General features: G+C 40.9%; 4 protein-coding genes across 4 annotated transcripts; 2 read left to right on the top strand and 2 right to left on the bottom strand.

The window, feature by feature from the left end:
- Positions 1-1,775: 1,775 nt before the first annotated feature.
- LOC127752414 (serine/threonine-protein kinase AFC3) lies at positions 1,776-6,402 on the bottom strand. The gene is made up of 12 exons (XM_052277758.1): positions 6,273-6,402; positions 6,081-6,171; positions 5,637-5,663; positions 5,392-5,545; positions 5,264-5,312; positions 4,816-4,930; positions 4,604-4,695; positions 4,361-4,508; positions 3,867-3,931; positions 3,695-3,792; positions 3,026-3,131; positions 1,776-2,488 (listed from the first exon to the last, which is right to left on the bottom strand). The coding sequence occupies exons 1-12, from the start codon at positions 6,354-6,356 to the stop codon at positions 2,351-2,353; spliced, it is 1,167 nt and encodes a 388-aa protein (XP_052133718.1). The 5' UTR covers positions 6,357-6,402; the 3' UTR covers positions 1,776-2,350.
- A 221-nt stretch (positions 6,403-6,623) lies between these two features.
- Positions 6,624-9,134, top strand: LOC127760283 (uncharacterized). The gene is made up of 3 exons (XM_052284515.1): positions 6,624-6,902; positions 7,120-7,215; positions 8,739-9,134. The coding sequence occupies exons 1-3, from the start codon at positions 6,707-6,709 to the stop codon at positions 8,852-8,854; spliced, it is 408 nt and encodes a 135-aa protein (XP_052140475.1). The 5' UTR covers positions 6,624-6,706; the 3' UTR covers positions 8,855-9,134.
- Positions 9,135-10,284: 1,150 nt separating this feature from the next.
- LOC127779438 (uncharacterized) lies at positions 10,285-12,529 on the top strand. The gene is made up of 3 exons (XM_052306250.1): positions 10,285-10,540; positions 10,779-10,960; positions 11,645-12,529. The coding sequence occupies exons 1-3, from the start codon at positions 10,285-10,287 to the stop codon at positions 12,191-12,193; spliced, it is 987 nt and encodes a 328-aa protein (XP_052162210.1). The 3' UTR covers positions 12,194-12,529.
- A 5,614-nt stretch (positions 12,530-18,143) lies between these two features.
- LOC127760242 (uncharacterized) lies at positions 18,144-24,396 on the bottom strand. The gene is made up of 10 exons (XM_052284465.1): positions 24,038-24,396; positions 21,001-22,078; positions 20,832-20,895; positions 20,486-20,582; positions 20,203-20,278; positions 19,752-19,870; positions 19,345-19,626; positions 19,182-19,271; positions 19,053-19,106; positions 18,144-18,956 (listed from the first exon to the last, which is right to left on the bottom strand). The coding sequence occupies exons 1-10, from the start codon at positions 24,185-24,187 to the stop codon at positions 18,810-18,812; spliced, it is 2,157 nt and encodes a 718-aa protein (XP_052140425.1). The 5' UTR covers positions 24,188-24,396; the 3' UTR covers positions 18,144-18,809.
- Positions 24,397-25,055: the final 659 nt, after the last annotated feature.

The following is a 25,055-nucleotide window of genomic DNA, read 5'->3' as shown; positions in this document are numbered from 1 at the left end:
CTATCACTATAAACACCTATAAAAGATTAGACCGGCGTATTTTTGATTGATGAAGCCACCACAAGTATCTCCTTATCGACGAGTATATTATCTATCACTAAAAGAATATTTTATCGTCGTGTTAAATTTAGCATTTTAAATATTAGATTGATTAGTTTCACTGTAAGAAATCTAGCCAGTTAAGCTTTAATCATACCTATTGTATTTATTTATTTTAATTGGCATAGTAATAAACATTTATTGTTTCCCTCTTATCACTGTATGGCCTGGGTCCCTGGGACTCGGGTGATCTCTGTATGGCCTGGATCCTGGGACATGGGTGATGTGGTGGGCGCCGATCCTCTGTACTCTGTAGTGGTGAGTGGTGGCAGTGGCTGATCTACTGCAGGCTGCAGTACCGTAGACAATCTATATCGGTTGTGGTGGTGGCTAATTCCTCAAAGAAGGGGATTGGTTGAGCTGCAATTATAATCCGTAGTTTAATTGGGTAAAATTAGCAGTAATAAGATTAAATCTCAACATTTAGTGCCCGTTCTAAACTACAATTTGAATCGGTTAATTCCTTGATTTTCATTAGCACATTTTTTAAACGTTAAATGATACATTTCGTGTAGATGTTGATTTTAAAAATCAGATAAATCTATTTTTAATATTTTTTTAATAATTAATATTTAATTAATCATATGTAAATTGCGTTTGTGCGGGTAATCATCCTAAGCCAACTAAAAAACTTATAAAGCTACGGCTGATAATAAAGCAAGACGAAAGACAGAACCGACTCTTGTAGGTTATTATTTCGCTTACGCTGATTATAAGCCGTACTTTTTTATCAGTCCAAAACATAGTTTGCGAATAAAAGTTACTGGCGATTTAAAAGCAAATTGCGATGAAAAAAACTTAAAAATTAGAAGTTTAATTGAAATTGGAACGATGTGACGGAAAAGTTAAAAATTTATGTGTATAAGTAAGTTTTAATGTGATGAAAAAGTTAGAAATTTGAAAAAAATGTTGGAAACTAAACCAGGCCTAAGTCTTAAAATTTAAATTTTGGCAAACGAATCATAAGGTGATCGTAAACAGAGAGTGCCCTGCCAAGCTGGGCAGTGTTGTGCCTCGTCGGTTTCTGATGTACCGGGCGGCCACGTCAGGAGAAAGGACGAGTCCTGCCGCGGACACTGACGGGCCACGTTGAGGGCGACGGACACGACGCAGCCACCCACAAAGCCTGGACTCTCGATATGGCATGGCATGGCGTGGAGGTGTCCTCTCATCGACTTGTGTTTCTCATCGACTTGGCACGAAGTCCTTGTTCGCTTTCGCTACCCAGCATCCAGGTGCTTGCCCCCAGCAGCGCCGGGCGATGCCACGGCTCGCCGGCGGCGGCGTCCGTGTCCGTGTCCCACGTTGCAGTGCAGGCAAGCTGGCATGGCATGGCGCGGCGTCGTGTGCGTGCCCTGACCAGACCATCACAAGTCGCTGCAGACGCTGCAGTTGCAGCAGCGGGCCGAGGTGGGAACACCGACCGAACACCGGGCCAAAGGAGTGCGACGTGACACTGTGAAGGAAAAAAGGGATAGGGGTTGTTCCACATGTGACAAAAAGGGCACTGGCCCAGCAACACATGTGTCACCAGACACCAGCAGCAGTCGAGACTCAAGAGGACAGATTTCCAAATCGCCACCAGATCGGCTTTCGCTTTGGATTTGGATTTGGCTTCCAAAGCCAAAAGATGGAAAAAGAAAAAAGAGTTATCGACCATTGCAACAAATATTCTCACGGTATGCAGTTTCTTTGTCGAATCAAAATTCCTCTCGCTCTCTGCATTTTGAAGATTCAAATCTGTAACAGTGTATGCACAACATTTTTCAGGAAGTCATGGCAAGTTGCAAACAGGACAAACAGGCGCCAAGTGCCAACCCTACTATGTACTTTGTCAGGCTTTCAACGGAACTTCAGGATACAGAGATGTTTAAGTAACATGAACACCCCAGCAAGGATACATCATACAAGCATTTGGAAGGGGCATATATGGCCTGCTTTGGTCATTGTTGTGTCACTGCGACATGAGTCGCAATGCAATTCCTCATGTATCACACAACTCACAATGCACAAGTTCCATCTGCTACATCAACCTTCCCTAGATTCAATGCTATTGTACATTACATCGGGTGAACGTAACAGTTATGCCGTGTCACCACCACAAGCATTATAGCTCAGCTTACAGAAGATGTATGGTACAGATGAGCTGAAGGCATTCTGCTTTATATGGGAATGGCCTTGCGCCTGCTTTCTCCAGGCTTGGGTTCTTCACGTACATATTGGGAGGGGTAGAGTCAGCATGATCATGTACTCATGTTGTATTTCTGAAAAATGGATGGTCTAGAGCTTCTTGGGCAGTAAGACGCTCTGATGGCTCAAATTTTAAAAGCCCATATAACAAGTCTGCCAGCACCGCCCTTGAATGATCAGCCTTCCTCGCCACTAAGTCCTGAAGTTTCAGTCCATAATGTTTGAGGTGTGTAAGTTGAATCTTCTTCAGAACAGATATTTCAGAATATGTTTCTAATACTTTCTCATTTCCTCTTAGTGGAAATTTGAAGGAATAATTTTACTAACCAGCAGAATAATACTCTGAATTTACCACACAAACAGCATAGTAAATCACTAAATGAAACAGATACTACACTACAAGAGGACCAGTTCACCAAAGAAAATGGAACTTTATTTTTTCTATCTGCACCCTGACAAAACTGAAATAAGCTCTATATCAAACATTTACAAACATAATATGCCTTCATTCAGACAAATCATTAACTATAGATGCATAGTTACATTAAAAAAAACAGCTTCTGCTTCTACTCTTGATTTGTATGTTTCTATGCATGGTATTTCTTTTACTTGTAGCAGACAGGAGATAGACTGAAGAACAGGAATATGCATAATATTGTTTTGAATTTTAGAGATATAATTTAGATTGGGGATATACGTAGCAAAAAAAAAGAGACATAATTGAGGGAACCAAAACCTTTAGCCGATCTAGTTTTTTGACTGCTCTGATACTCTCTCTTGAAACAGCACCTTCAGGCCAATTTAGACGCACTCCTCGTCTAAAATATTTCTGAGCTGATGAACTGCATATTCCAGTTGACATACACGATGCAAATATGGAAAATCAGTATAAAATGAAGAAGATTGATCATTGCAAGACAGTAAATGGTAGCATACCATAGCCAAAGTTAACATGACAGCCACATGACGTACTCAGAAACAGCATTCACATGAGTTGCATCTATTATTATTACTTTATATGAGAACTATGGATAAATCAATCAAAAGAAATATAAGACTCGAGTATTAGTGAGTTGGAGTAACTATAAACTGTTAAAAAAAACCCTGGATTTAAGGTTGGGTCTACACATGAACAAACTGTTGTTAAATTACAAGCTAGTATAAGAAAACGGACATATTGAGGGGTTCAACTTGGCAGAATAGCATACCACTAACAAGTCAAGTTCTATAGAAAGGAAAACCCAAAAAATATTTTTAAAAAGTGATACAATTAAAATTTTCCTTGTCAAATGCCAAATTAAACAGTAAAACATAGATTCGTTTACTACTTGCTATATTGAGGACAACACAGAAAAAGGTAAAAGAAAACGATCATCAAAGTAGTGTGCACACTGCCACAATGTACCTGGCTTTCCTTATCATGTGTTCTGGGAGTGGACCCAAAACCCTCTCCATCATTGCTAAGTGCTCAAGGTTCTCATGTGTTTGAAACAATGCTTCCCCCTAAAGGTTTTTTATGGTTAGGAACATAGGCTAAGGTAAAAGAAAGGAAAAATATGCATGACAAGATATCAAACCGAGCATAGCTCAACAAGGATGCATCCGACACTCCAAAGGTCACAAGGGAAACTCCACCCTAAGCCTGTCATAGGAACATATTCAAGAATATCAGAATTATCTAGGGAGGAATATATGCTCCATCTCTAAAAATACCAAGTTAATAAAAACATTCTTCTCAGTCAAATGCCTACCACTTTACTATAAAGCATAATCAGATAGTACACTGAAAAAAATGACGAATAAGTAGACCAAGTGCTATTTCTTCTGCCAATACTAACATGATTATAGTGATGGCAAGAAGTTTTCATTGTTTTAATGAGTTCTGTCATTTCGAATCACTAAAAATAAGAGTTCTAACAGCATTATCAATTATTGCATCCAAGGATTTTGAATTGCACCTTTGTTGTGCTCCATTGGAGCATACTCAAGGCCACATTAACCTTCATCGCAAGGATATTCCAAACTCAAGCAAGATAAAATAAAAGCAAACCTTAAAAGATAACCAATTTACCTAAGATTATTTCAGGTGCTCTGTAATGCCTTGTAGAAACAATCGAGCTATGTTCCTGATTATCAAAGGCGGTACTACCAAAATCTATCAGCTTTATGGCACTGGACTTTGGTAAGCACTTGAAATGCATCTCATCTTGTGAATTCTTCTGTACAACCCCAAGGGATCATTCAACATAACTGCTAATACCGCATGCCTAGTTTCAGAATAGCAGATGATCACTACAAAACTGATTGACATTACCTTGGAACCTGGAACCCTTATATACTCCGAAGACACAAGGAGTATGTTTTCTGGCTTCAGATCAGTGTGAATAAGGCGTAATTCATGCATATCTATTTTAGAAGAAAGAAAGGAAAAGATGGTCAAGCATGCTCCTTTTCAGCAACAGAAGAATGAATCAGCAGCTACCGAATTTGTTAAGAATTGATATGCAGAATCAAACAATCACACACATGCTACAGATTCCAACAGTTGCCGTCCAAACTCCCGCACAAGTTCCACAGGGAAAGGTTGGTATCTATTTCTCTTTAGAAAATCATACAAGCTTGGCCCAAGCTTCTCAAAAACCTGACAAAACCATCGATATCCATTGAAGAAAAATTATCTTTGATTTGTTTCCATATCGGCAAACCTTTATGAGCAAAGAACGACAACTGTTTTATAAGCATGGAAATCCTATTCAAGCACATTACCATATCGTACATAGCAGCATGTTTCACTGCCTACGAGCAAAAAGGTGAATATTCGGAGGGCCAGCAAAGTAAATTGCCAACAAACAAAACTTTGAACTAACAGGGAAAAGTGGAATATGGAATATTGGAACTGTAAATGCGCATATCAACAACTGACATTTGGTATAGATTTTTAGAACTAGCATAAATGAATGAAATTGAGACTTACAATGCATATATGATTGCGATAGTCAAACCATCCTTGAATCTGGACACAGCTGGCCAGTAAGGAAGACTGATCAGGAGAGAAACAGAAAAGACTAAGATTTTTGGGATCAAATATTTTGAGGTACTCACAGTGATCTGTATCTCTCATTTTCTGCAAGGCGGTTGAGCACATCGATCTCAATCATTGCAGCATCCCTGTACTTGCGGATGCTACGAACAACTTTTATTGCGACATATTCATGTGTTTCACGGTCCCAGCATTCCAAAACACGCCCAAAAGTACCTATTAAAAATTTAAAATGATTCCTGTTGCTTTACATTACAATAATAGCAAAGACACCAGGTACTAGGGAACAGATTGCAGAAAATCCAACCTTCTCCCATTTTGCTCAAGATTTTGTCTGCATAGCCAAGAAGAGAAGAATATCAACGAACAATCTCACAGAACCTAAATAGCTATAAAGCCCTACGGTTATTGCAATTTCAACTAAAATTAGCATCAATAAATGCTGGGAACAAAAGCAAGGAACAAGGGCATATATAGTTTATTAACATAACAGAAAGTTGCTAATCCAAACGGGAACCTTGTTTCATTCACCTCCCTTGGTTTTAGAACACAGATACAATATTATACTGTATTACACTAGGTAATCAATGTCCAAATGACTCATGCGATTATTGCAATGAACTTTCGCAGTAGAATTCTACAGCACCACATAAAACTGAACAAAACTACTGCAGTTTCCAAGCAGGCAGGATCTAAGAACACACAAATCTCCTTTCAGCCAACCAAGAGACAGGAACGGGGTGGCGCTCACATCGTCGGTTCAAGTTCTCGCCGAGGTCGAACACGTAGTGCCCGTCGCGGTCGTCGTCCCTCCACGGCGGCGACGCGCCGCCCCTCGCCACCTGCAAGCACCACAACGTCAGCACAGGAGCCCCCATGAACCCTAGGAACCCGACCACCCCCATCGAGCAAAGCAGACAGAGGGATGAACGGACGGACGTACCACCGCCCGCTCCGCCGGCGGCGGCGGCGCGCCGGCGCCGTCCCAGTCCTGGCGGGCCCGCTTCCGCGACCGCGACGACTCCATGGATTCCGATTCGATTAGAGAGAGAGGAGAGAGAGAGAGAGAGAGAGAGAGAGAAACCCTAGGCAGAAAGGAAGCGGGGGGGAGGTGAGTGAGACGATGGGGTCCCGCGGGCCAAGCGGGCCGGGGCCCATGTGTCAGCAGCTAAGTGGGCCTTGGGCTTTAGTGGGCTTTCAACTCCGCGCCATTTCTCGCATCGACCGGAGATTTTTTTTTTCCCCCTATATTTTGGTCACCCGCCGCCGGCGCCGCCGCGCCGTCTTTCGACGGCTGCCCTCGCTGGCGATTGCGGCGGCGGCGGCGCGCCGGTCGATCGAGGGAAGCAGTGGCGGCGTCGCGTGGGGGCGTGGCTGATGGCATCGTGGGAGGATGAACCTAGCGGTGGATCTCGGGAACCCTCCGAGCCCAGCGGCTGCACGGATCTGATCATGCCGCCGTTGCGGCCTGAATCCCCGCCGGAATTACTAGACCGGCTGCTTCTCCACGACGAGGAGGAGGAGGAGACGACAAGCTATGTTGCCTCCGCTCACCCAGCGCCCATAGAATATGGTACGTACGTACGTACACTTTGGCATCTCCATATACATACTAGTATACTCTTTTCATTCTAAAATATAAAAACTTAGGATTGAATGGAACATTTTCTAGTGCGATTTATCTAGACACTAATTCAATTTTAGGTTCTTATATTTTTAGGACGGATGAAGTATATGGTTCTTTCTCTGAATTCTTTTGCACCACAACTTGTGCATGTATGCATATGCAGGTTCAGACGACGACGCCGGTTTAACCAGGTTTGTCGATGACATGTATAGCTGCGTGGAACTGGATGATGTGGTAGACAAGGAGACGGTTTGCCCAGGTAAAAATACAACATTTACTATGGGAAAGTCTTTTTGTCTCGGAAAATTTAACTATTAATTTTGCCACTATAAGAAACAGCCACTATTCAAATGCGACTTTCAAGATTGTCCTAAGAATTTTCCCACTCGATCAATCGAGAGAGAAATATCGTTAATATTTTGCCTTTTTTTTTTTTTTGCCTACGTACAATGTTATCTGATCGCTAATCGATCCTGATCGCCAAGGGATCGACCAGGATGAGTAATCGTCGATCAGCCTCGATTAATTGACCTGATCGGTACTATGTATACCAGAACCTAAATAGTATAATGGATGGTATAAAGCAATCACAGTGCTTATAATTGATGGCAGAATGATCACTTACTTGCCCTAGTACGTATAAAGCAACCAACAGTTGTAGCACACATTCAGATGTGCTCAACCCTAAGACTTGTTCTGAAAGTGATCGATAGGTGCTCGATCTGATCGCACCTGACTGACGATTAATCAAATGATCAGATTTCTGATCAAGCTGATCGAATGAATGTCCCTAATCGGAGTCAGGGGACTGATCAGGATGATTAATCGTATGATCAGATAACACTTACTTACATGGCATGACACATAGGCATATCAGCATGGACAAGTGACGTGAAATGTCCATTCTACACTTAGCCGTCCTCTTGTGTTCCCCGTTGATCCATTTCAGACTTTCCTATTTAATGTTGGCCTGGAATCAATTAAAAAGATCAACAACCATATTCATTTCTTGCATTGCATGCAACGAGTTGAGGTGAATCCATCCTCCTCGGTACTAATTTGGGCCATGAAATAGATACAGGTTTATGAAATCAAGGAAAAGGGAGTTAAAACAGGGAGATGAAGAGTGTCAAAGCGAAGATGTTTCATGTCGATTACAACAAACATTTATCAAGAAACATAACAGAATAACCATGAATTTTCTCTCCTTCTTAAACTTTCCCGAATCTAACCTAAATAACAAAAAAAAAAAAAAAAGCAGCGAAGTAACCAAAATTGGGAAAAAGTGGCAAACAGAGAGTGGTGGTTTAGAAGAGTGGCAAATAGTTAAATATCTCTTTTGTCTATGATGTCTTATTGTTTTAATTTTTGAATGTCAACCAAAAAGTTTTTTCTTAACAAAATTAACAATATCGATCAATATGTGATATATTGCTACATAAGCTTGCATGTTTAAATTTAATCAACATAAGTAAAAGAACAAAGTAAACTCTAGATAGTACGTTACTATTTACAATCATGTTTATTCTTTTTTACAATTTGTATAGGTCAAACTGAAACTTGTATGTTTGTTAAGCGATATGTCACACATTAATCTATGTTCTATTTTTTTATATATTTTTATAACTATTTAGATGGTATATTAGAAAAAGGGGAGGGGGGTTGAACTTAAGAGAAAAAAACCATCTCCCATTACAGTTATGTTAATCCAAACAGGAGCTACAAATTCATACATGCAAATACATACGGTTGATACCTTTTTTAACTTAATTAACTCTTCAGGTCAGAAGTACACTAGGGACCAAGCAAAGGAAAGAGTGAATTTCAGAAAACCCCATGTTTTGGGGGCCAATGTAACACATAACCACATGTTCTATTTATTTTCTCACATAACCTAGTGCATTCTATCCAATTAACACAATACCACATGTTTAAGTGTGGGAAAGTGCCACAATGGCAAGTGACCTGGCAGACCTGCTCCACATCAGCTGGCCCCACCTGCCAGATCAATGCGTGGGCTATTTAGGGCGGGGAAGCACCCATCCTCTGTTCCCGCGCACGTGACGACGCACCCCTCATCTTCCTCGTGCTCGCTGCGGCAGTGTTCCTCCTCTTTCAAGTTCAGAGGGGCAGCTCGTCATGCACATGCAAAGGCAAGCATCGCCTGTTCTGTTTTGCATCAACTGATCAAACTGTACACATACTTCCTATCTTCTAATACAAAGCTTGTGTGTGTTTGATTAAACATGGCCAGGACCTGACAATGTTTCTGCTCGAATTTTTTGTAAGTAGGTCGATCACCAAGGTGCCTGACACTGTGTTCCTATGAAAAAAAATGAAAGGAAAAAACTGACAATTTCTATGCATTAAGCAGAACAATGGAGCAAGCGTTATAAAAACATCCCATGTCTGAATAAAAGCACCATAGCAACAGTTAATATGTGACCCATTCAGGTCCAGGGCATAGGAAATTTGCAAAACGAATCCATATCTGAAATATATACATTGTGAAGCAGAGAAAAATACAACCTATTTGCCGAGAAAAAAAAAAGAGGAAGCCATGTCTGCTCTTTTGTGAAGCAGAAAAAATTGTTGCAGGCCTTTAAATGTTAATTGTGGTTAGTTTTATATCTGACTGCAATATAATAGTTGTAATACAATAGTCTTAGACATGGTTCAATCTACATGCTTTTTTTATTTAAAAAATTATGGTCCAATGATGAAAAGCAATTTTGCAATGACAAACAGAAGAACGATTGCATAGTTGTAATGCCCTAACAATAATGGGTTCCTCTAAATTACATTTTACTAGCCCTAATTTCTTGACAAGCCAAACATAATCAAATGGCTGGATTTAATTCCTCGTCAAAGAACCATGAAGCAGAGTGTCCTTGCAAATCACCAACCAGCATGCTTTGGAGTCAATTCATATGATCATCACAAGAAAAGGGATGAACGTTACCTGCTAGGAATGGGTACCCAACGAGTTCTCTTCCTCTACTCTTCCTCCAGCTAGGTCAACATCACGATCATCACCGGAGGCCATCATGCAAGAGATGGTTGGGGAATGTCGCCGCCGCCTGCGTGCGCAAGAAAGACGGGAGGCGCCGCGTCGTGTGCGTGGGAACAGGAAACGCGCGCTTCTATTCTCCCGCGTGATCCTACCTAATAGGCCACGTATTGACCTGGCAGGTGGGGCCAGCTGATGTGGAGCAGGTTTGCCATGTCACTTGCCCTTGTGGCACTTTCTCTCATTTAAACCTGTGATATTATGTTAATTGGATTGAATGCACGGGGTTATGTGAGAAAATAAACAAAACCTGTGGTTATGTGTTACATTAGCCTCAAAACATGGGGTTTTCTGAAATTCACTCCAAAGGAAATAAGTCGCAAGTGGCTAGCAACATACATCAGGAGGAATGCAGAACACACGGAGGCATATAAAGAGTTTGTAGCGTCGGGATATGATTATGCTCAACTTCTACGATATCCTTTGAGGCTGTTTCCCAAGACATCATATCACTGCATCAAAAAAAGCATTTACTGTGATCATCACGAATACCTGACCTTCACTACTTCTGAGAGTAAGTGTTGGTCAATTATATTCCAACTGTTTAGAGGATTCATTAATAATTATTTGATCAATTAATCTTCTTTGCTACCAATATGTACTTCCTTCGTTTTACAATGTAAGACTTTCTAGCGTTGTCCACATACATATAGATGTTAGAAAGTCTTATATTATGTAACGGAGAGAGTACACTCTTACAACTTTTCTTTTCTTATACGTGCTATTAATCTCTTGAGAGTACATATTTGCAGCTGCATCAACTATTGGGATGAATGAGCCAAATGATATGCTCCAAATCTTCTCTTTGAAGTTATCCAGTAACGAATCATACCCCATTAGTGTCTATGGAATCTTTGCGGTACGCGATGAATTGGACAGGCTACGGAATTATGTCTTTAACCGCACAAGAGATAATCCTATCTTGATTGAGCAGGTAGGGTTCTATTTTCAGGAACTTAATTCTATACTTCGGCTAAAATAGATTCTCAAAAGTATGACATAAATAAACACTAATTAGCCTTCTTTCTCGCTTGGATATATTGAACCCAATATGCTGTCAAATACTTATCATTTTTTATGGTTCTAAATGAAAATAAGGTTCTATGTTTGCAGTTGCATACTAGCATTTTAGGATATTAGTTTGTTGCTTTCAATAGTTTTTTTTTTTGTTCACGTATGTGAGTGTATCACTTGCTTTGGCTGTCACTGTAATGTTCTGCTCTCATTATTTTTATTAGATGACCATTTCCAATCCTTAGTCCATACAAGGTATTGTGAGGTATAGATATTCCATTGTTAATTAATTACCTCTGGCACTAGAGATACACCTATACGTCTCAATATCATCCAAAGTGCTAGATAAAACTATTAATTAATTGTTATATATGAGGTCCATTTGTGTATCCAATTCTGCGATCTAAGACAATGCTAATGAGATTAAAAAAAATCCAATATTGTGTAGACCGTACCATGAATTCATGAGTGTACGTGTCCTATGGAATTCGTTCGTCGTTACACTCAGAAATATGTATTTATACGTTTCAATTTTATTCAATGTATTTCAAAATGGCTCAAGCTCTCTAATTAAATTCTTACAAGTTTATAAATATAACTGCAGGATTCCATTACCTTACCTCTTTGTAGCCCTTGCCGAGGAATGTATATACTAAGTTATGCATTGTTCGAAGTCGATCTTTGGGTGAAGGCAGAATCAGAAGGTGGAGGATCAGATGACAAGCAATTGCTTTCTGAGTATGCTGAGATCGAGAACCGTGGCCTAAAAGATCCTATGATATATGGACGGATTCCAAGTGATCGTTGCCTGCTAGACGTAGACTGCATGTTCCTTCTCAACAGTGTTGAGGCTGTCATACAAGTCTTTACAAAGGATGACAGTGATAATCCTCATCGCGTGAGATTCACCGCCTTCAGCAGCGGCTTTGATCATGAGATCGTGTTGTACGATGACAGATTATGTAAGAAGGGGAAGTTGTTCCAGAATGTTGTCGCGGTGAAGTCTAAGGAAAAACTGGTTATTCGCTTAGAATTCGAGGGATCGACGTTTCGGTGGACTTTTCAGGATGGCGCTGTTGCAGCTGTTAGTTCTCCTGATGATTCGGTCTCGAAGCTGTTTGATGTGGTGGTTCTTTTTTCTCCAAAATCATAGTTGGTATCTGCGCCCTAAGTTGTCCTCTTTATAGGAGAAAGAACACATTGATCAAATGAAGAAAAAGCATGCTGCAACAAAGCATTCGCATTAAGATTATGAAAATAGCAAACTAGAAATGCCATTGCATTATTTGTTTTTACTGATATGGTATTATCGTCTAAGTACAACCACTTTGACTGCTATATTTTGACTTCTTTCAATTGTGGTTGAGATGTACCCCTTCCCCCCAAAATATAAAGGATTTTGGTTAGATGGGAGCTTATCCAGATTCGTAGTACTAGAATGTATCACATCTGACCAAAATCCCTTATATTTTTGGACAGAGGGAGTATTAATCAGCAACAGACCTACAATGTTCAACGTATGCTTGGCAATATATTTGGGTTCTCATTATTTGACCTTAATTTGAACTAATCATGTGGATGGCTTGGTTTATGCATTCTGCTTCTCATATACCCCATGTAATATTTTTACCGTTATTTAACAAATTCTCGTGGAACTGAAACGACCATTTGGTGGTTGCAAATTTTTTGTATATATGTTTGTTCATATTAGTTTTGGTTGAAAGGCTTTATGCCCGGTTTTGATAGAATGCATAGTTAAGGGTACATGATTCTTTTATGCGGTTACCACCTTACATCAAAGTTCATAACGAAGGCGCACCCATGCAGGCATTAGGCGCCATCAACAACGAAATGAGCCCTAGCATGGCACCAACTCAATCGGTAGCTAACTAGTTGTTCTTTTGGAGGTTTTCTTACCCTTTGTTCTGAAAATTTATTTTTGTGTGGTTTATTTCCCTTCGATGCGAAAAAATATTTGTGTGTTGTGTGATTTGTGGCTACCTCCCATACAAAATAACATATAGTCTCAATCTTTTGTCACAACTCTTTTGGAAAAAAAATAACAAAAACAAAGAGTAAAATGCACACATAGTCCTTAAACATGTCCTATACGTGGGTTTTATTTGGGTCCATAAACTTGAAAAGTGCATCTTTATATCCTTAATCTTGCTAAATGTATCATAGTTGGTCCAAAATCTAGTATGGCGTGCCATAGGGTCGTTGACATGGCACATCCACCAATCCTACACACACTGATAAGTGGGCCAACCCACAAATTTTCCTTTTTCCTTTCATTTTCTTCCTTTTTGTTGTTTTGTCTTCTCCCTCCAATCCTCACAGATAGCTCGAGGAAGATGGTTAATTTCTACCAAATGCGAGGTGGTGAGAGCACCAGGGCAATGAGGTGAAGCTATTGGGTGATCCTGCTTGGACGGGGGCGGCCAAGAGCAGCGATGCCGTGTGCGTCCACCAAGAGGCTGAATTAGAGGCTCGGCGACGCGGTGTTGGCTCCAGCAAGCTCCAACAGCCTATTGAGCCAGGAGGTTGAGGGGAAATGGTGCACTGGATATGAGGATTCTTATGATACCTTCAATTTGTGGAGAGGTAGAGTGATGACAGCGGATTTGAAGTGTTGGTGGTGGCGCGGTGGAGCTAGCCCATAACTCTATTAATAGAAAAATCTTCGTGCGTCGCATGAGTTGAATCCTAAGAAGGATCGATTGGGACGCCTTGGCTCTTCAAAAAAAAAGTTTTCACAACAAATTCATTGATCTGGTTCTTGCCTGCATTAGTTCCCCTGTTTTTTCAGTCAATATCAATGGTCAAACTTATGGTTCTTTTGATGCAAAAAGGGGTATTCGTCAGGGCTGTCCTCTCTCCCCTTATCTGTTTGTTCTTGCTGTTAATGAACTTACTGATCAACTAAATGAAGCTTTAATTCAGAACAGACTTGAAGGTGTGCGATTAAGTCAGGAAGGTCCAGCCTTTCATTCCTTGCTATATGCAGATGATCTTATCAAAACAGGTACTGCAGCTGAAGAAGAAGCAGGACAAATCAAAGACGTCATTGAAGATTTCTGCAACAAATTTGGGCAAACTCCCAACTGGGAGAAATCTTGTATACTTTTCAGTAAGAACACTCCTACTCAAATTCAAAATAAGATTTTACAAATCTTTTCTATCCCTATCATTGATAGTAATTCAAGACATCTTGGGCATCCTCTGTTTGTTTCTTATAAAAATCTGTCAGCTATTTACAATTTCATTGTTGATAAATTTAAAAATGAAGCTCAACACTTTCAAGGCTAACAGACTTTCTCATGCAGGCAGACTCACTCCCATAAAATCTGTGTTTTCCTCTCTACCTATTTATTTTATGGCTACCACCATTCTTCCAAAAAAGCTCACTACTAAAATTACTGCAATTATTAGAACCTTTTGGTGGACAAGGATACAGGAAGGGCAGTGCAAGAAGCCTCTGTGCCTAAAATCTTGGAAAGACATCTGCAAGCCAATTCAAGAAGGTGGTTTGGGGATAAGAGATATTGAAGCTGTCAATAAGAGCTTGATCCTGAATGCTGCTTGGAGACTAGTTACAAATCCTGATCTTGTTTCACAAATCCTCAAAGGTAAATACTTTCCAAACTCTTCTTTTTGGAATGCTCCATCTAGCACCTCTAAATCTGTGTTTTGGAGATCTATTCTGACAATGAGAAGCACTTTGAAGGAGTCTGTCAGTTGGCAATTGGGAGAGGGGAAATTTTCCATTTGGAGCCAACCTTGGTGCAACCTTGAAGATGATATCCATAACTACATTAATCTTGATTCCGTTCCTAATCAAATGCTTGCTCTTGTTTCTGATCTTTGGAATTCAGATAAAAGCTGGGACATCCACAAGCTCAACTCCATTTTTAATGGTCATGCTGTTAACAAAATTTTGCAGGTTCAAATAATTCAACAGGAAACAAAAGATAAACTATGTTGGAAATTCACAAACAATGGTATCTGCAGTACAAAGAGTGCTTACAAGGAGGTTTACAAAAGAGAAATTTCAAATGCTCATCAGGTTCACTCTCAATCCCTTTCTATCTTGAAATAAATCTAGAAGAACAGATACATCCCTCCCAAAGTTAAAACTTTTGCCTGGAGACTCATCATGGAGGCCCTTCCTTCTTCCCAAAGGCTAAATCAGAGGATTCAAGACATTTTAGCTGCCTGCTGCAGATGTGGTCAAATACTCAAATAGAAACAGATTTCCACCTTCTCTTTTCTTGTCCTTTTAGTAAATTAACTTGGATGATCTCAGAAGCAAAACTCTACTGATATTTTTCCTGCTAATGTTCCTATGGCTCTTATTATTGCTTATATCATTAACAATGGCTCTTCCAATTCCACCCTAATTCGAACTCTGAATATCATGTGGTAGCTTTGGAAAGCTAGAAATGATCTTAAGTTTCAGGGAAAAATCAAGGAGCCAACTCAAGTTTGCATGGAAGCAAAAGCAATGATTAAAACTTATACAAACTTCCTTTCAAATGATTTGATGCAGGAGGATCTTGATGAGGAAGATACAAACAGAAGAATGGTGAATTTGCCTAATTGAATTAGATGCTACTCAGATGCTGCCTGGAGTGATAACGAAACAGGAATTGGCATTTTCTTTCACATACCTTCCTCTCATAATGCCATTTTTATTAGAGCCACAACCATAATGGCTCAATCACCTTTGAAGGGGAGCTGCTAGCATTTCAACTGGCAATGGAGATTGCCAGATTCTTGAAGTTCACTTTCTCACAGATAGTGCCATCATCGCGCGGACACTTGCAAGAGAAGAAACTTTCAAGAAGAACCAGGGCATTGGAGCTTAAGGCCAATTTGGAGCCAAATTTGTATGAGAAGGTTGGAGAATCTTTTGCAGGTTAACTGGATCCCAAGGGAGCTGAACAAATTAGCTGATAAGTTAGCTAAAGAAGCCAAATCTCAGCTATGCCTAAATCCAACTTACTCTTGTCAAAATATATCCCATATTGCCCTATCCCAACAGGAGATGTTATGCTAATCATATTAGAGACAATTTCAGTATCTCGAATTTTGCTATCCAATATGTACAATGCTATTGAGTTGAATAAAGAGTTTATAATTTTTTAAAAAAAATAACTCTACATACTCCCTCCGTTTTTTAATAGATGACGCCGTTGACTTTTTCTCATATGTTTGACCATTCGTCTTATTCAAAAATTTTATACAAATGTATAAGATATAAATCACACTTAAAGTACTATGAGTGATAAAACAACTCATAATAAAATAAATTATAATTACGTAATTTTTTTTAAATAAGACAAATGGTCAAATATGTGAGAAAAAGTCAACGGTGTCATCTATTAAAAAACGGAGATAGTACTTGTCTAGTACAAGACAACTGAGGTCTTCCAATCTGCGTACGTGGGAGCAGCTGAAACAAAGAAGAGTTTGGTCCGCTCTTCATCCAGGCCCGATCTGCCCATCTGCTGCTACGTCCGAGAATAGTGCCAGGCGAGGGTGCCACATGCCCCCCCAGCTCTACTGCGGCTGGCCCCAGGGCTACGCAAAAGAATCGAGGATGGCCACCCCAGCGACAGACGATTGAGACAGGAAGGAGAGGGGCAGCTCCTGGCTAACAATCCAAGTGTCCAACAAGACCCACAAGCCTTATATATACACGTTTATTCCTGTTTCTTTTCTTCAAAAATACATGTGTCGCACCCTGTTACCGCAGAGGCAGAGCAACACAGCGACTCTCACCACGCAGAGCAGCACAGCGAGTCTCACGGTCAGCCCAGCCCGGCAAGCCCGCACCCTCAAGGCCCGTGTTGCCCCATGAGGGGTAACATGGGCAAGTATCACCTAGCCAAGTGGCGACAAGATACACGAAGCGTGCATTTTTTTTATTTTTTTAAAAAGTATATTCTTGCAAAATCGTGCTATGAAAGTTAAAATGCTATACAATCGGCTGTCCATATTGTATAGCATAATCTCTATAAGTTTCCTGAACATCTGGGAATCATTTGAACCCTCTTCGCTTGCTGAACCCCACGTAGCCCATATGAGACTTTTGGGCAATCAGTATGACCAGAGAAGTACGATCATTTAATCTTTAACCTACTATTTATATTTTTTTTAAAAAAAAGAGCACATAGACATTGATTAACTATCATGTGTCAAGACCCCAATATTGTAGGCCTGAATTTAAGGGATCCAGATCCTGGCTACGTCAGAGGGACGTCCGGCGCAGCTGCATCGTTGGTTCCGCATCGGACGAACACGCGGAGTGAGGCGGCCAAACGGGCTCGCACTCGGGCCAAGGCACTGAAATAGGATGGGCCGTTCGAACAGAAGGCTCGTGACATCAGCCGGCGGCCGCTCGTCGTCGTCTCCTCCGGCTCAGGCGCTATTGGAGCGGATCCCGGACAAAGCCCCTCCGGATCCCCTCGTCGCCGCCCTCCTCCCCATCCCTCGCCCCCTCACGCCGCGCGAGAGCCCTGCTTCATCCGGGAGATCTGCCTCGTCCAGGTCTGTCTTGACGACGATGGCTTCCACGGCGGCGCCCTTCACCACCACCCACATCAGAGCGGTGACAGGGGTAGCGCCGCCACTAGACGAAGGGCAGCCGTTGCTGCCATGCCCGCAGCCACGACGACGACGACCACCACCACCACGGGCTTCTGGAGGAAGGCGACAGCTGCTCGAGAAGCCCAATTGAAATTGAATCGATGTGAATGCGATGATTGGATGCTTTTGTTGATTCGAGACTGATTAATTTGTTCAAATTGAGAATGTTCGAATTCTGCAATTTGAGATCAGTACTGAACATACATACATGGCATATATGCACAGGGACTTGTCTACAACTTGCTTGCTTGCAAAATGGCAAAAGAAAGCTGAGTTTATTCTCCGCCCGCACCTCAGCCAGATTGCCGGAGGGGACGACGAGCGGCCGCCGGCTGATGGCCACGAGGAATTGGGAGCGATCCCTATTTTCCTGGCAAATTTTCTTCGAACGGGAGCGCGAGCCCGTTTGGCCGCCTCACTCCGCGCGTTCGTCCGACGACGCAGCTGCGTCGAACGTCCATCTGAGTCAGAGGATCTGGATCCGAATTTAAGTTTAGGGAGCAACCAATGGTAGATGTTCATGTTAAATGGCTTATAAGCTATTTCTTCAAGATAAATTGCTTTTCATTCACGATTCCAATCAATCGGGTTACTGCCCCTTGCAGAATTAATTAAGGTAAGCAATGCTTTACATTTGTATTTAGTTAAAGCTTCAACTAACAGCAAAAAAAAAAAAAACATATTAATGCCCTAATAAGTGAAATCGACGAGATGTTACAGATAAGGAGGCAAAGACAATAGTCCCGGCGTCACTTGCAAACTCTGCCTCATGAACTCACTACAGCACTGAGCATATGCTGTGAACAATGTGCAAAGAACAAGAGTGACCCATGCATTAGAGATTTACAGTACACAGGCGTTAATAATCCTAGCATCAGAAATATGAGATGCTGCACTTGCACCTAGCTCTATTGTTTCTTTCTAACTAAAGACCAAATTAAAGGATATCAAGGGCGCGCCTAGCTAGCTTCTTGAGCACAACCTTCATGTGCCACCAAGAAAATATGCATCCATATTGCAGAGATCCAGATTACAAAAAAGGAAAAGTGGACAAAAAAAAAAGAGCAGTCACCATCTGTTCGCCTTAATGTATCTTCTGCCCTTTTATGCAGCAAATGTTACGACCAATTAACTGCAAGCTCCTTATCTTGGAAGGTAATCTGTGGTTCTCTTTTGTAGGGCTGCACCACCTTGATGATCTCATCTGCATTGAGAATTTCTTTCTCCAATAGGGCATTTGCCACAGCCTGCAGCTTCATCTCATGCTGAAGAAAAAAAAAATCAAATAGCTACCTTTCTTTTTCTATGTTCAAGTAATATTCATTGTGAGGCAAACCCCTAGTCCTAGTTAAGAGACAAACCTTCTTCAGCAAACGCTTCACTCGCTCACGGGATTCTCCTAGGAGTTTCAACACCTACAAGCCCACATTATTAGCACACATGACACATTGAATCTCTTCACACGTTTATAGGGACCTATGAAATAGTACCTCTGCATTAATCGTGGCCTGCATTTGTACACTTGGCCATTTTTCCAGATGCATACGATCAACAGTATCACTGGTCTGACAGTATAATACCTAGAAAGACACAATTAAGCCAAGCTATTTCATGCATGTAACAAAAAAGGATTTACAGGGAAAAGAAACTCACCAATTTTTGGGCAAGCTCTTTAGCAGTAAAGAGGTCATTTTTCGCCCCAGCTGTAACAGTGTGCTCCCCAAACAACAGCTCTTCAGCAACTGCTCCACCAAAACAAACATCAATGCGGGCCAAGATTTTTTGTTTGCTAATTGAAGTATTTCCTGGTGAAGCGACTTGTGTGACCATTCCAAGAGAAAGACCATGTGGAAGTACAGTTGCTTGGTGTATGGGATGAGCACCCTGAGTGTGGAGTGCAACAATAGCATGCCCACTTTCATGGTATGCGATAAGCTAAGAAAAAAAAATAATTAGTGAAATGGAATTCACATTCTGTTCCAAAGATTGGTAGGTCAATGTATCTGTTTGAGCTAGTAGAATTGTTTGCTTGCTCTAAAGGAAAAGGTTAGAGGACATGCCTTTCTGGATTCACTCGATAGTAACAATGGCCTCTTGTGATTTCCCATGATGTGACATTTGGCAAACTCCTTATGTGCGGTGTCCTGTCCTTCAGCACCTTCTATTGCAGCCTTAATTGCTGCAATGATCACGAGATTTGCTAAACGGAGTGAAATAAAGCACAGGTAGAACATTGGTGATAACAACATAACCATTTGCAGTACCTTTGAAAGGTTCAACATTAATGTATCTGTCAAAAATGGAAATTCTGTGGAACAACTATACTCAAATAAAGGCTATAACTATGTAGGAATAACAAAAGGGAACAAATAGGAAAACATGACTGATGAAAAAAGTTGTTCGGTCTCTATAAAATCTCTGAAGTCATCACTTGATTGGTTCATGCTTCCAAAAGGAAATGCTATTGTATTACTTTACTAGAGATAGAAGATAGAGAAAAGTAGTGCGCACCAGCCATTTTAGAGTCAAGTGTACTGTCTACATCACTGCACAAAGGATTGTCTTGCAAATAGAGCTCCAATTTCTCCTGTTGCCCCCCCCCCCCCCCCCCCCACCCCCAAATAGAAGCACGCACACACACAAAGAGAAAGAGGAACATCAGAAAATAGCAATATAGTACAGAAGCTTGATAAAATAATCAATCTTATGCAGCTGCACTAGAAATGGTGGAATCAATAGAATGGCTGGTATCACTTCCTTCCATGGTAAGAATACATTTATTCAGGTAACTTACATGTTTTATAAGTCGATGAGGTTCTGTAAGTTCTGGGTCAAGTTGAAAGGACGACAGCACATCTTTTTTCGAAGATTCAAACACGGGTATGATTCTCCTAGCACCAACACCAGAAAATAGTCACAGGAGAATATGAGGGTTAGTTCAGCATAAACAAGAAGTCATGATTAAGATGGAGAAATGTTAACGGTGAAGTGTCATTCAAGACGTATACAGAGGTATATATTGTATATTTATGTCTTTGTACAACAAGACAAACAATTGCTAAATTGAATTAGTACTACATGAATCAAAAGGGATATAAAGAGAAGTATAAAGCTCAATCCAATTGTACAAGTGATCTCACATTTCCTCAAATTCAGAGGCTGTTTGGCAAAAGAATGGTACACCAGCTCTTGCAGAAGTAACCTAAAGCAGAAGAGAACCTCCAGTAAGGTGAAAGGTACATGATTACAAGGAAACAAATGTAGACAAAAAGAATGTGCAAAAAAGTGACATATGTATGTAGTTTTACCTTATATCCACAGATTCTTCATTCATCTCTTCTTGATGGTCTGGTGAGCCGGAGTACTCATCACATTCACTGAATGTCATGTAAGCATTCTCAATCAGAGTCGGTTGATTTTGTTCGTTGTTGTTAGTGGGTGGAAATTTTGGGGATCGTTCTGTGAGAAAGCCCCAAGAAGGATCATCCAAACCGTGTTCACGACTCCTTCTTAGCTCATTTTCAGTCCATGCAACATCTATTGGGCCATCTATGGACAGATGTACAGGCATATCCTTTAGAAGAAATAGGTTCTCTGCCTTATCAAAAGTCCTGTGGATAAGCCGTACCTCTTCAAGAAACTCCTTTGCTTCTGCTTCTGTCACATCTTTCTTAGAACTTTTTTCTGTGGCATCATGGTCTCTTCTACCTTTTTCTGCAATTTCACTTTGTGCACCATCTCCTTGGAAAATTGACTTAACATCCCCACAGGTTTTACTCCATGATCTTGCCTTTTCAATTTGTCGTTTCCCAAAAACATGTGCTGGTGATGCCCTGAAGTTCTTGTGAATTTTATCAAGAAAGAGATTGTCGGACTTAGCGGCTTCTGGAAAGTGTAAGATCATAACTTCACCAGCTTCTCTTACTTCATCATCTGAGGGCATAGGAGCTTGACCATCAACATACCGATGAAGAATAAGAAATGACTTAAGAAGAGCATTATCTCCACATTTTGCTTGATGGGCAGTCACATATGCACCATCCCAGGGCAGCTTTTTTGCATGTTCAATGAATTCTGATTTTGTGACCCCCAGGTATCCATTCTCCCTAATACGAAGATCATCAATCTTCCCTGTGCTTCTAGTAATATAACCATTGAGGTATCCAGAAATACCTTCAATTAGAGCACAAAGCCACTTCCCTTTGTAGTGCATGTACACTAGGAAATGACCTTTTGGTGGGAGAGCACAACATCTTCGATACGGGTGACCAAATTCATATCGTGCGTCAGATGTATTGTAGCACCATAGACGATAATCTAGCACCGACTTTCGCCATCTGTTTCGCACTTGTACTTGAGTACCTTTCAGATCCACCACGGTGTAGTTCTGTTTTAGTAAAAAAAAAAATGTCCACAAATTAAAAGAGGCAATAAGGGGGAATTATGTCTGAAAAAAGGTCACATAGCTTATAAATAGAACAGCTTGTGATCATGTTACACCACAAAACATTTGAGAACAAATACGAGTAGTTGATATATTACACATTTGATAAATAAGGAAAAGGGTAAATAAAATACTACATCTGTTTTTTAATAGATGACGCCGCTGTTGACTTTTAGAATAATGCTTGACCATTCGTCTTATTCAAAAAGTTACTGTTAAAATATGCTAACGTGTAAGTCATACTAAAAATTTCTTTAATGATAAAGCATGTCACAACACAATAAAGCTTTTGAATAGGACAAATGGTCAAACGTCGTGACAAAAGTCAAAGGCGTCATCTATTAGAAAACGGAGAGAGTATATGTAACTATTATACTTTAGATAATCCCATGAAACACATTTTTCATAAAACTATACAGAAGCATTCTGCATTCACAAGAATAAACACACCACAAAATTTGAACTCCATCTAAAAGAAAGTTCACTCGCAAACTGCCATGACCAACTGACCATGTGGACTAATATTAGGCAAAAGATATGAAAAGGTATGTTTTATTTGTCACCACCCTCACGCTACCCCATAGAACGTATCTCCTCCTCAGGCCCACCTTCCTACCTCACATCAAACCTCCTCGACGTGATTCAATTGTCTCAACCTAAATCCAACCTTCTATATCACTCATTACCTCCATATCTCTTCTTTCTATAAAGCTAATGCCCACTAAACACCTAAAGCTCAACATGCAAGTATGCCACATTAATAACCCACTAAGCACACAAAGCTCAACATGCAAACATATAGCAATTATATCTACAACCTATTTCAATCTAATACTAAACATACGCATGCTAAATCATCATTCTCAAATCATTTTCACAATATTTCAATCCAAATCATTTAATCATTTCTACAATATCTAACATATATCCTGCAGCAGAGCGCGGAGCATCATCTAGTAAAACTAATGGTCATATCCCTAACCCCCTAACTCTCTTGAACTCTCTTCCCCTCCCTTCAACCATGTCACCCCATGTGCCACCTTGCAAGTGCTGGCAAAACCCATTGGCATTCCCTCTATGAACACCTTCCTCCTTCCACAACAGATCCCGTCCTAAAGTACATGCCCCTCTTCCTTCTTCACATCTCCCATGACTTGCCATTGTACTGCTTTAGCTTGCCCTTGCCACTCCCACAGCAGATCCTAACCATCAACGGCCTCTTGCCTGCCTTGTTCCTAGGGATGCAAGCGGGGCGGGCAAGCGGGTTATTTTAGCCCGCTTATCTCACTTCTAGGTCATTTTTTCTTCTAAATTTTGTACTAGCATGTGGGAAATGAACTAGCAAGCGGATTTTTATGCGGGTAGCGGGACTACCCACTTGCATCCCTACTTGTTCCCTTTTACACCCGTGAAACACATCTTCTTCCTCGGTTCCTCCACCACCTACACCTTGGCATGCCTTCGCCGAGGAAGACATCCCTCATCAACTATCGGAGTACAATTTGTGCGATAAAGGAAAGTCACTCATAACCAAGAAAAAAGGGCAGATTATAGTATTATAAGAGAAGTATATTGCATTATTGCAGCCCTGCTTGTTACATGGAAGGCATATGTCAGGCCTGGCAATTCAGAAAAGGAGTCTAAACAAACCTTACCTCTATGAACACAAGAGGAGAAAAATCATATTCTACCTCATAGATCTGAACATCTGAAGTTGTATATTTGAAAGAAAGAAACCCAAACTACAAACTTACTAGGTGCAGGACAACTTTTAGAAAAGAAATCCCAACCTTGGGCGACCCAACGGACGTAATAACCAAAACAATCTACGGCACACTATTCATCATTAGATAAATCTGACTATAGTTTAGCTAAGTAATGTATCTTGTATGGATACTGTACCGGAGATGGTCGATCCAGAGGTGGTGGTATTGTATATGGGATCCGCGCTTTTTCCCGAGCGACGCGGCCCTCTTCTACTCTTCCGCCGCCGCCGCCGCCGCTGCTGCTGCTGCCGCCTACAAGCATCCCCTTCCCTCTCCCTTGCTCCATTACTGCTTCCCCTTCTGTACGGATGTACCCTTCTTCTAGCAGCGTACTGCCGGACCCGTCCCCCTCTTCCACCGCCGCAAGCCGGCAACCACACCTACGGCTGCCGCACCCTTCCCTTGATCGTCACCTGCATGCGCGGCTATCCCCGCCGCCGCCCTCCACCACCACCACCACCACCACCGCCACCGCCACCCCCAACCCCAAATCCACAACCCGCTCTCTCTCTCTCTCTCTCTCTCTCTCTCCCTCGTAAGGTTTAAGCTCAGTGACTAAAGTGAGGTGGTTTTTTTTTTTCTTACAGCGGCTGCGGAGCTGGACTTTTTTTTTACATTTTAACCCTTCTTTTATAAACTTCTTTTGCTGCGAGTTTTTTTTTATTGTCTTTCTGGTCATTCACTCTTTTCTTTTTTATATTTTATAATCCGTGTACAAGGCACATATGAGTATGACTGCGTGGCTTCGTTTGAGCCTCCCGTGCATGCAAATCACACTCAAAATCTTTCATCTGCTCTTACGGGTATTTATACTATAGATTGAAGACATAACATTATATTTCACGAATTTTAAATAGTACCATTATCGTTTATAGGTATTTGAAATATACCATTACTTATCCTTTCTACGCTTACCAAAATATTTAGATCAAATTATCTCTCTACTTTGTCCATCCCCTTCCTCCTTCCCTCCTCTAGGGTGGTTGCGTGGTGACGGGATAGCAAGTGGCCACGTGCGGCGGTGGGTAATCATAAGACTACAAATTCAGAAATAAATTTATCAAAAATCTATAAACTTAAGCCATTATATCTCATAACTATAGTTCTAGTGTCATCTTTTTTCATAAAACTATAGATGGAGCATCAATTTTCTC

The sequence above is a fragment of the Oryza glaberrima genome, chromosome 1, assembly GCF_000147395.1.
Source record: "Oryza glaberrima chromosome 1, OglaRS2, whole genome shotgun sequence".
Lineage (NCBI taxonomy): Eukaryota > Viridiplantae > Streptophyta > Magnoliopsida > Poales > Poaceae > Oryza > Oryza glaberrima.
This window is presented reverse-complemented; position numbering and strand designations above follow the sequence as displayed.

Coding starts and splice junctions, on each gene's coding strand:
- LOC127752414 (XM_052277758.1), bottom strand. CDS start 6,356: ATGGAGTCGTCGCGGTCGCGGAAGCGGGCCCGCCAGGACTGGGACGGC. Junction 4,696..4,815: donor ACTGTTGGAATCTGTAGCAT/GTGTGTGATTGT, acceptor CTTCTAAAATAG/ATATGCATGAATTACGCCTT. Junction 3,932..4,360: donor AGCACCTGAAATAATCTTAG/GTAAATTGGTTA, acceptor TTCCTATGACAG/GCTTAGGGTGGAGTTTCCCT.
- LOC127760283 (XM_052284515.1), top strand. CDS start 6,707: ATGGCATCGTGGGAGGATGAACCTAGCGGTGGATCTCGGGAACCCTCC. Junction 6,903..7,119: donor CCCAGCGCCCATAGAATATG/GTACGTACGTAC, acceptor ATGCATATGCAG/GTTCAGACGACGACGCCGGT. Junction 7,216..8,738: donor CAAGGAGACGGTTTGCCCAG/GTAAAAATACAA, acceptor TTAACTCTTCAG/GTCAGAAGTACACTAGGGAC.
- LOC127779438 (XM_052306250.1), top strand. CDS start 10,285: ATGTGTTACATTAGCCTCAAAACATGGGGTTTTCTGAAATTCACTCCA. Junction 10,541..10,778: donor GACCTTCACTACTTCTGAGA/GTAAGTGTTGGT, acceptor ACATATTTGCAG/CTGCATCAACTATTGGGATG. Junction 10,961..11,644: donor ATCCTATCTTGATTGAGCAG/GTAGGGTTCTAT, acceptor ATATAACTGCAG/GATTCCATTACCTTACCTCT.
- LOC127760242 (XM_052284465.1), bottom strand. CDS start 24,187: ATGGAGCAAGGGAGAGGGAAGGGGATGCTTGTAGGCGGCAGCAGCAGC. Junction 19,272..19,344: donor AAGAGCTTGCCCAAAAATTG/GTGAGTTTCTTT, acceptor GTGTCTTTCTAG/GTATTATACTGTCAGACCAG. Junction 19,107..19,181: donor AGGCCACGATTAATGCAGAG/GTACTATTTCAT, acceptor GTGGGCTTGTAG/GTGTTGAAACTCCTAGGAGA.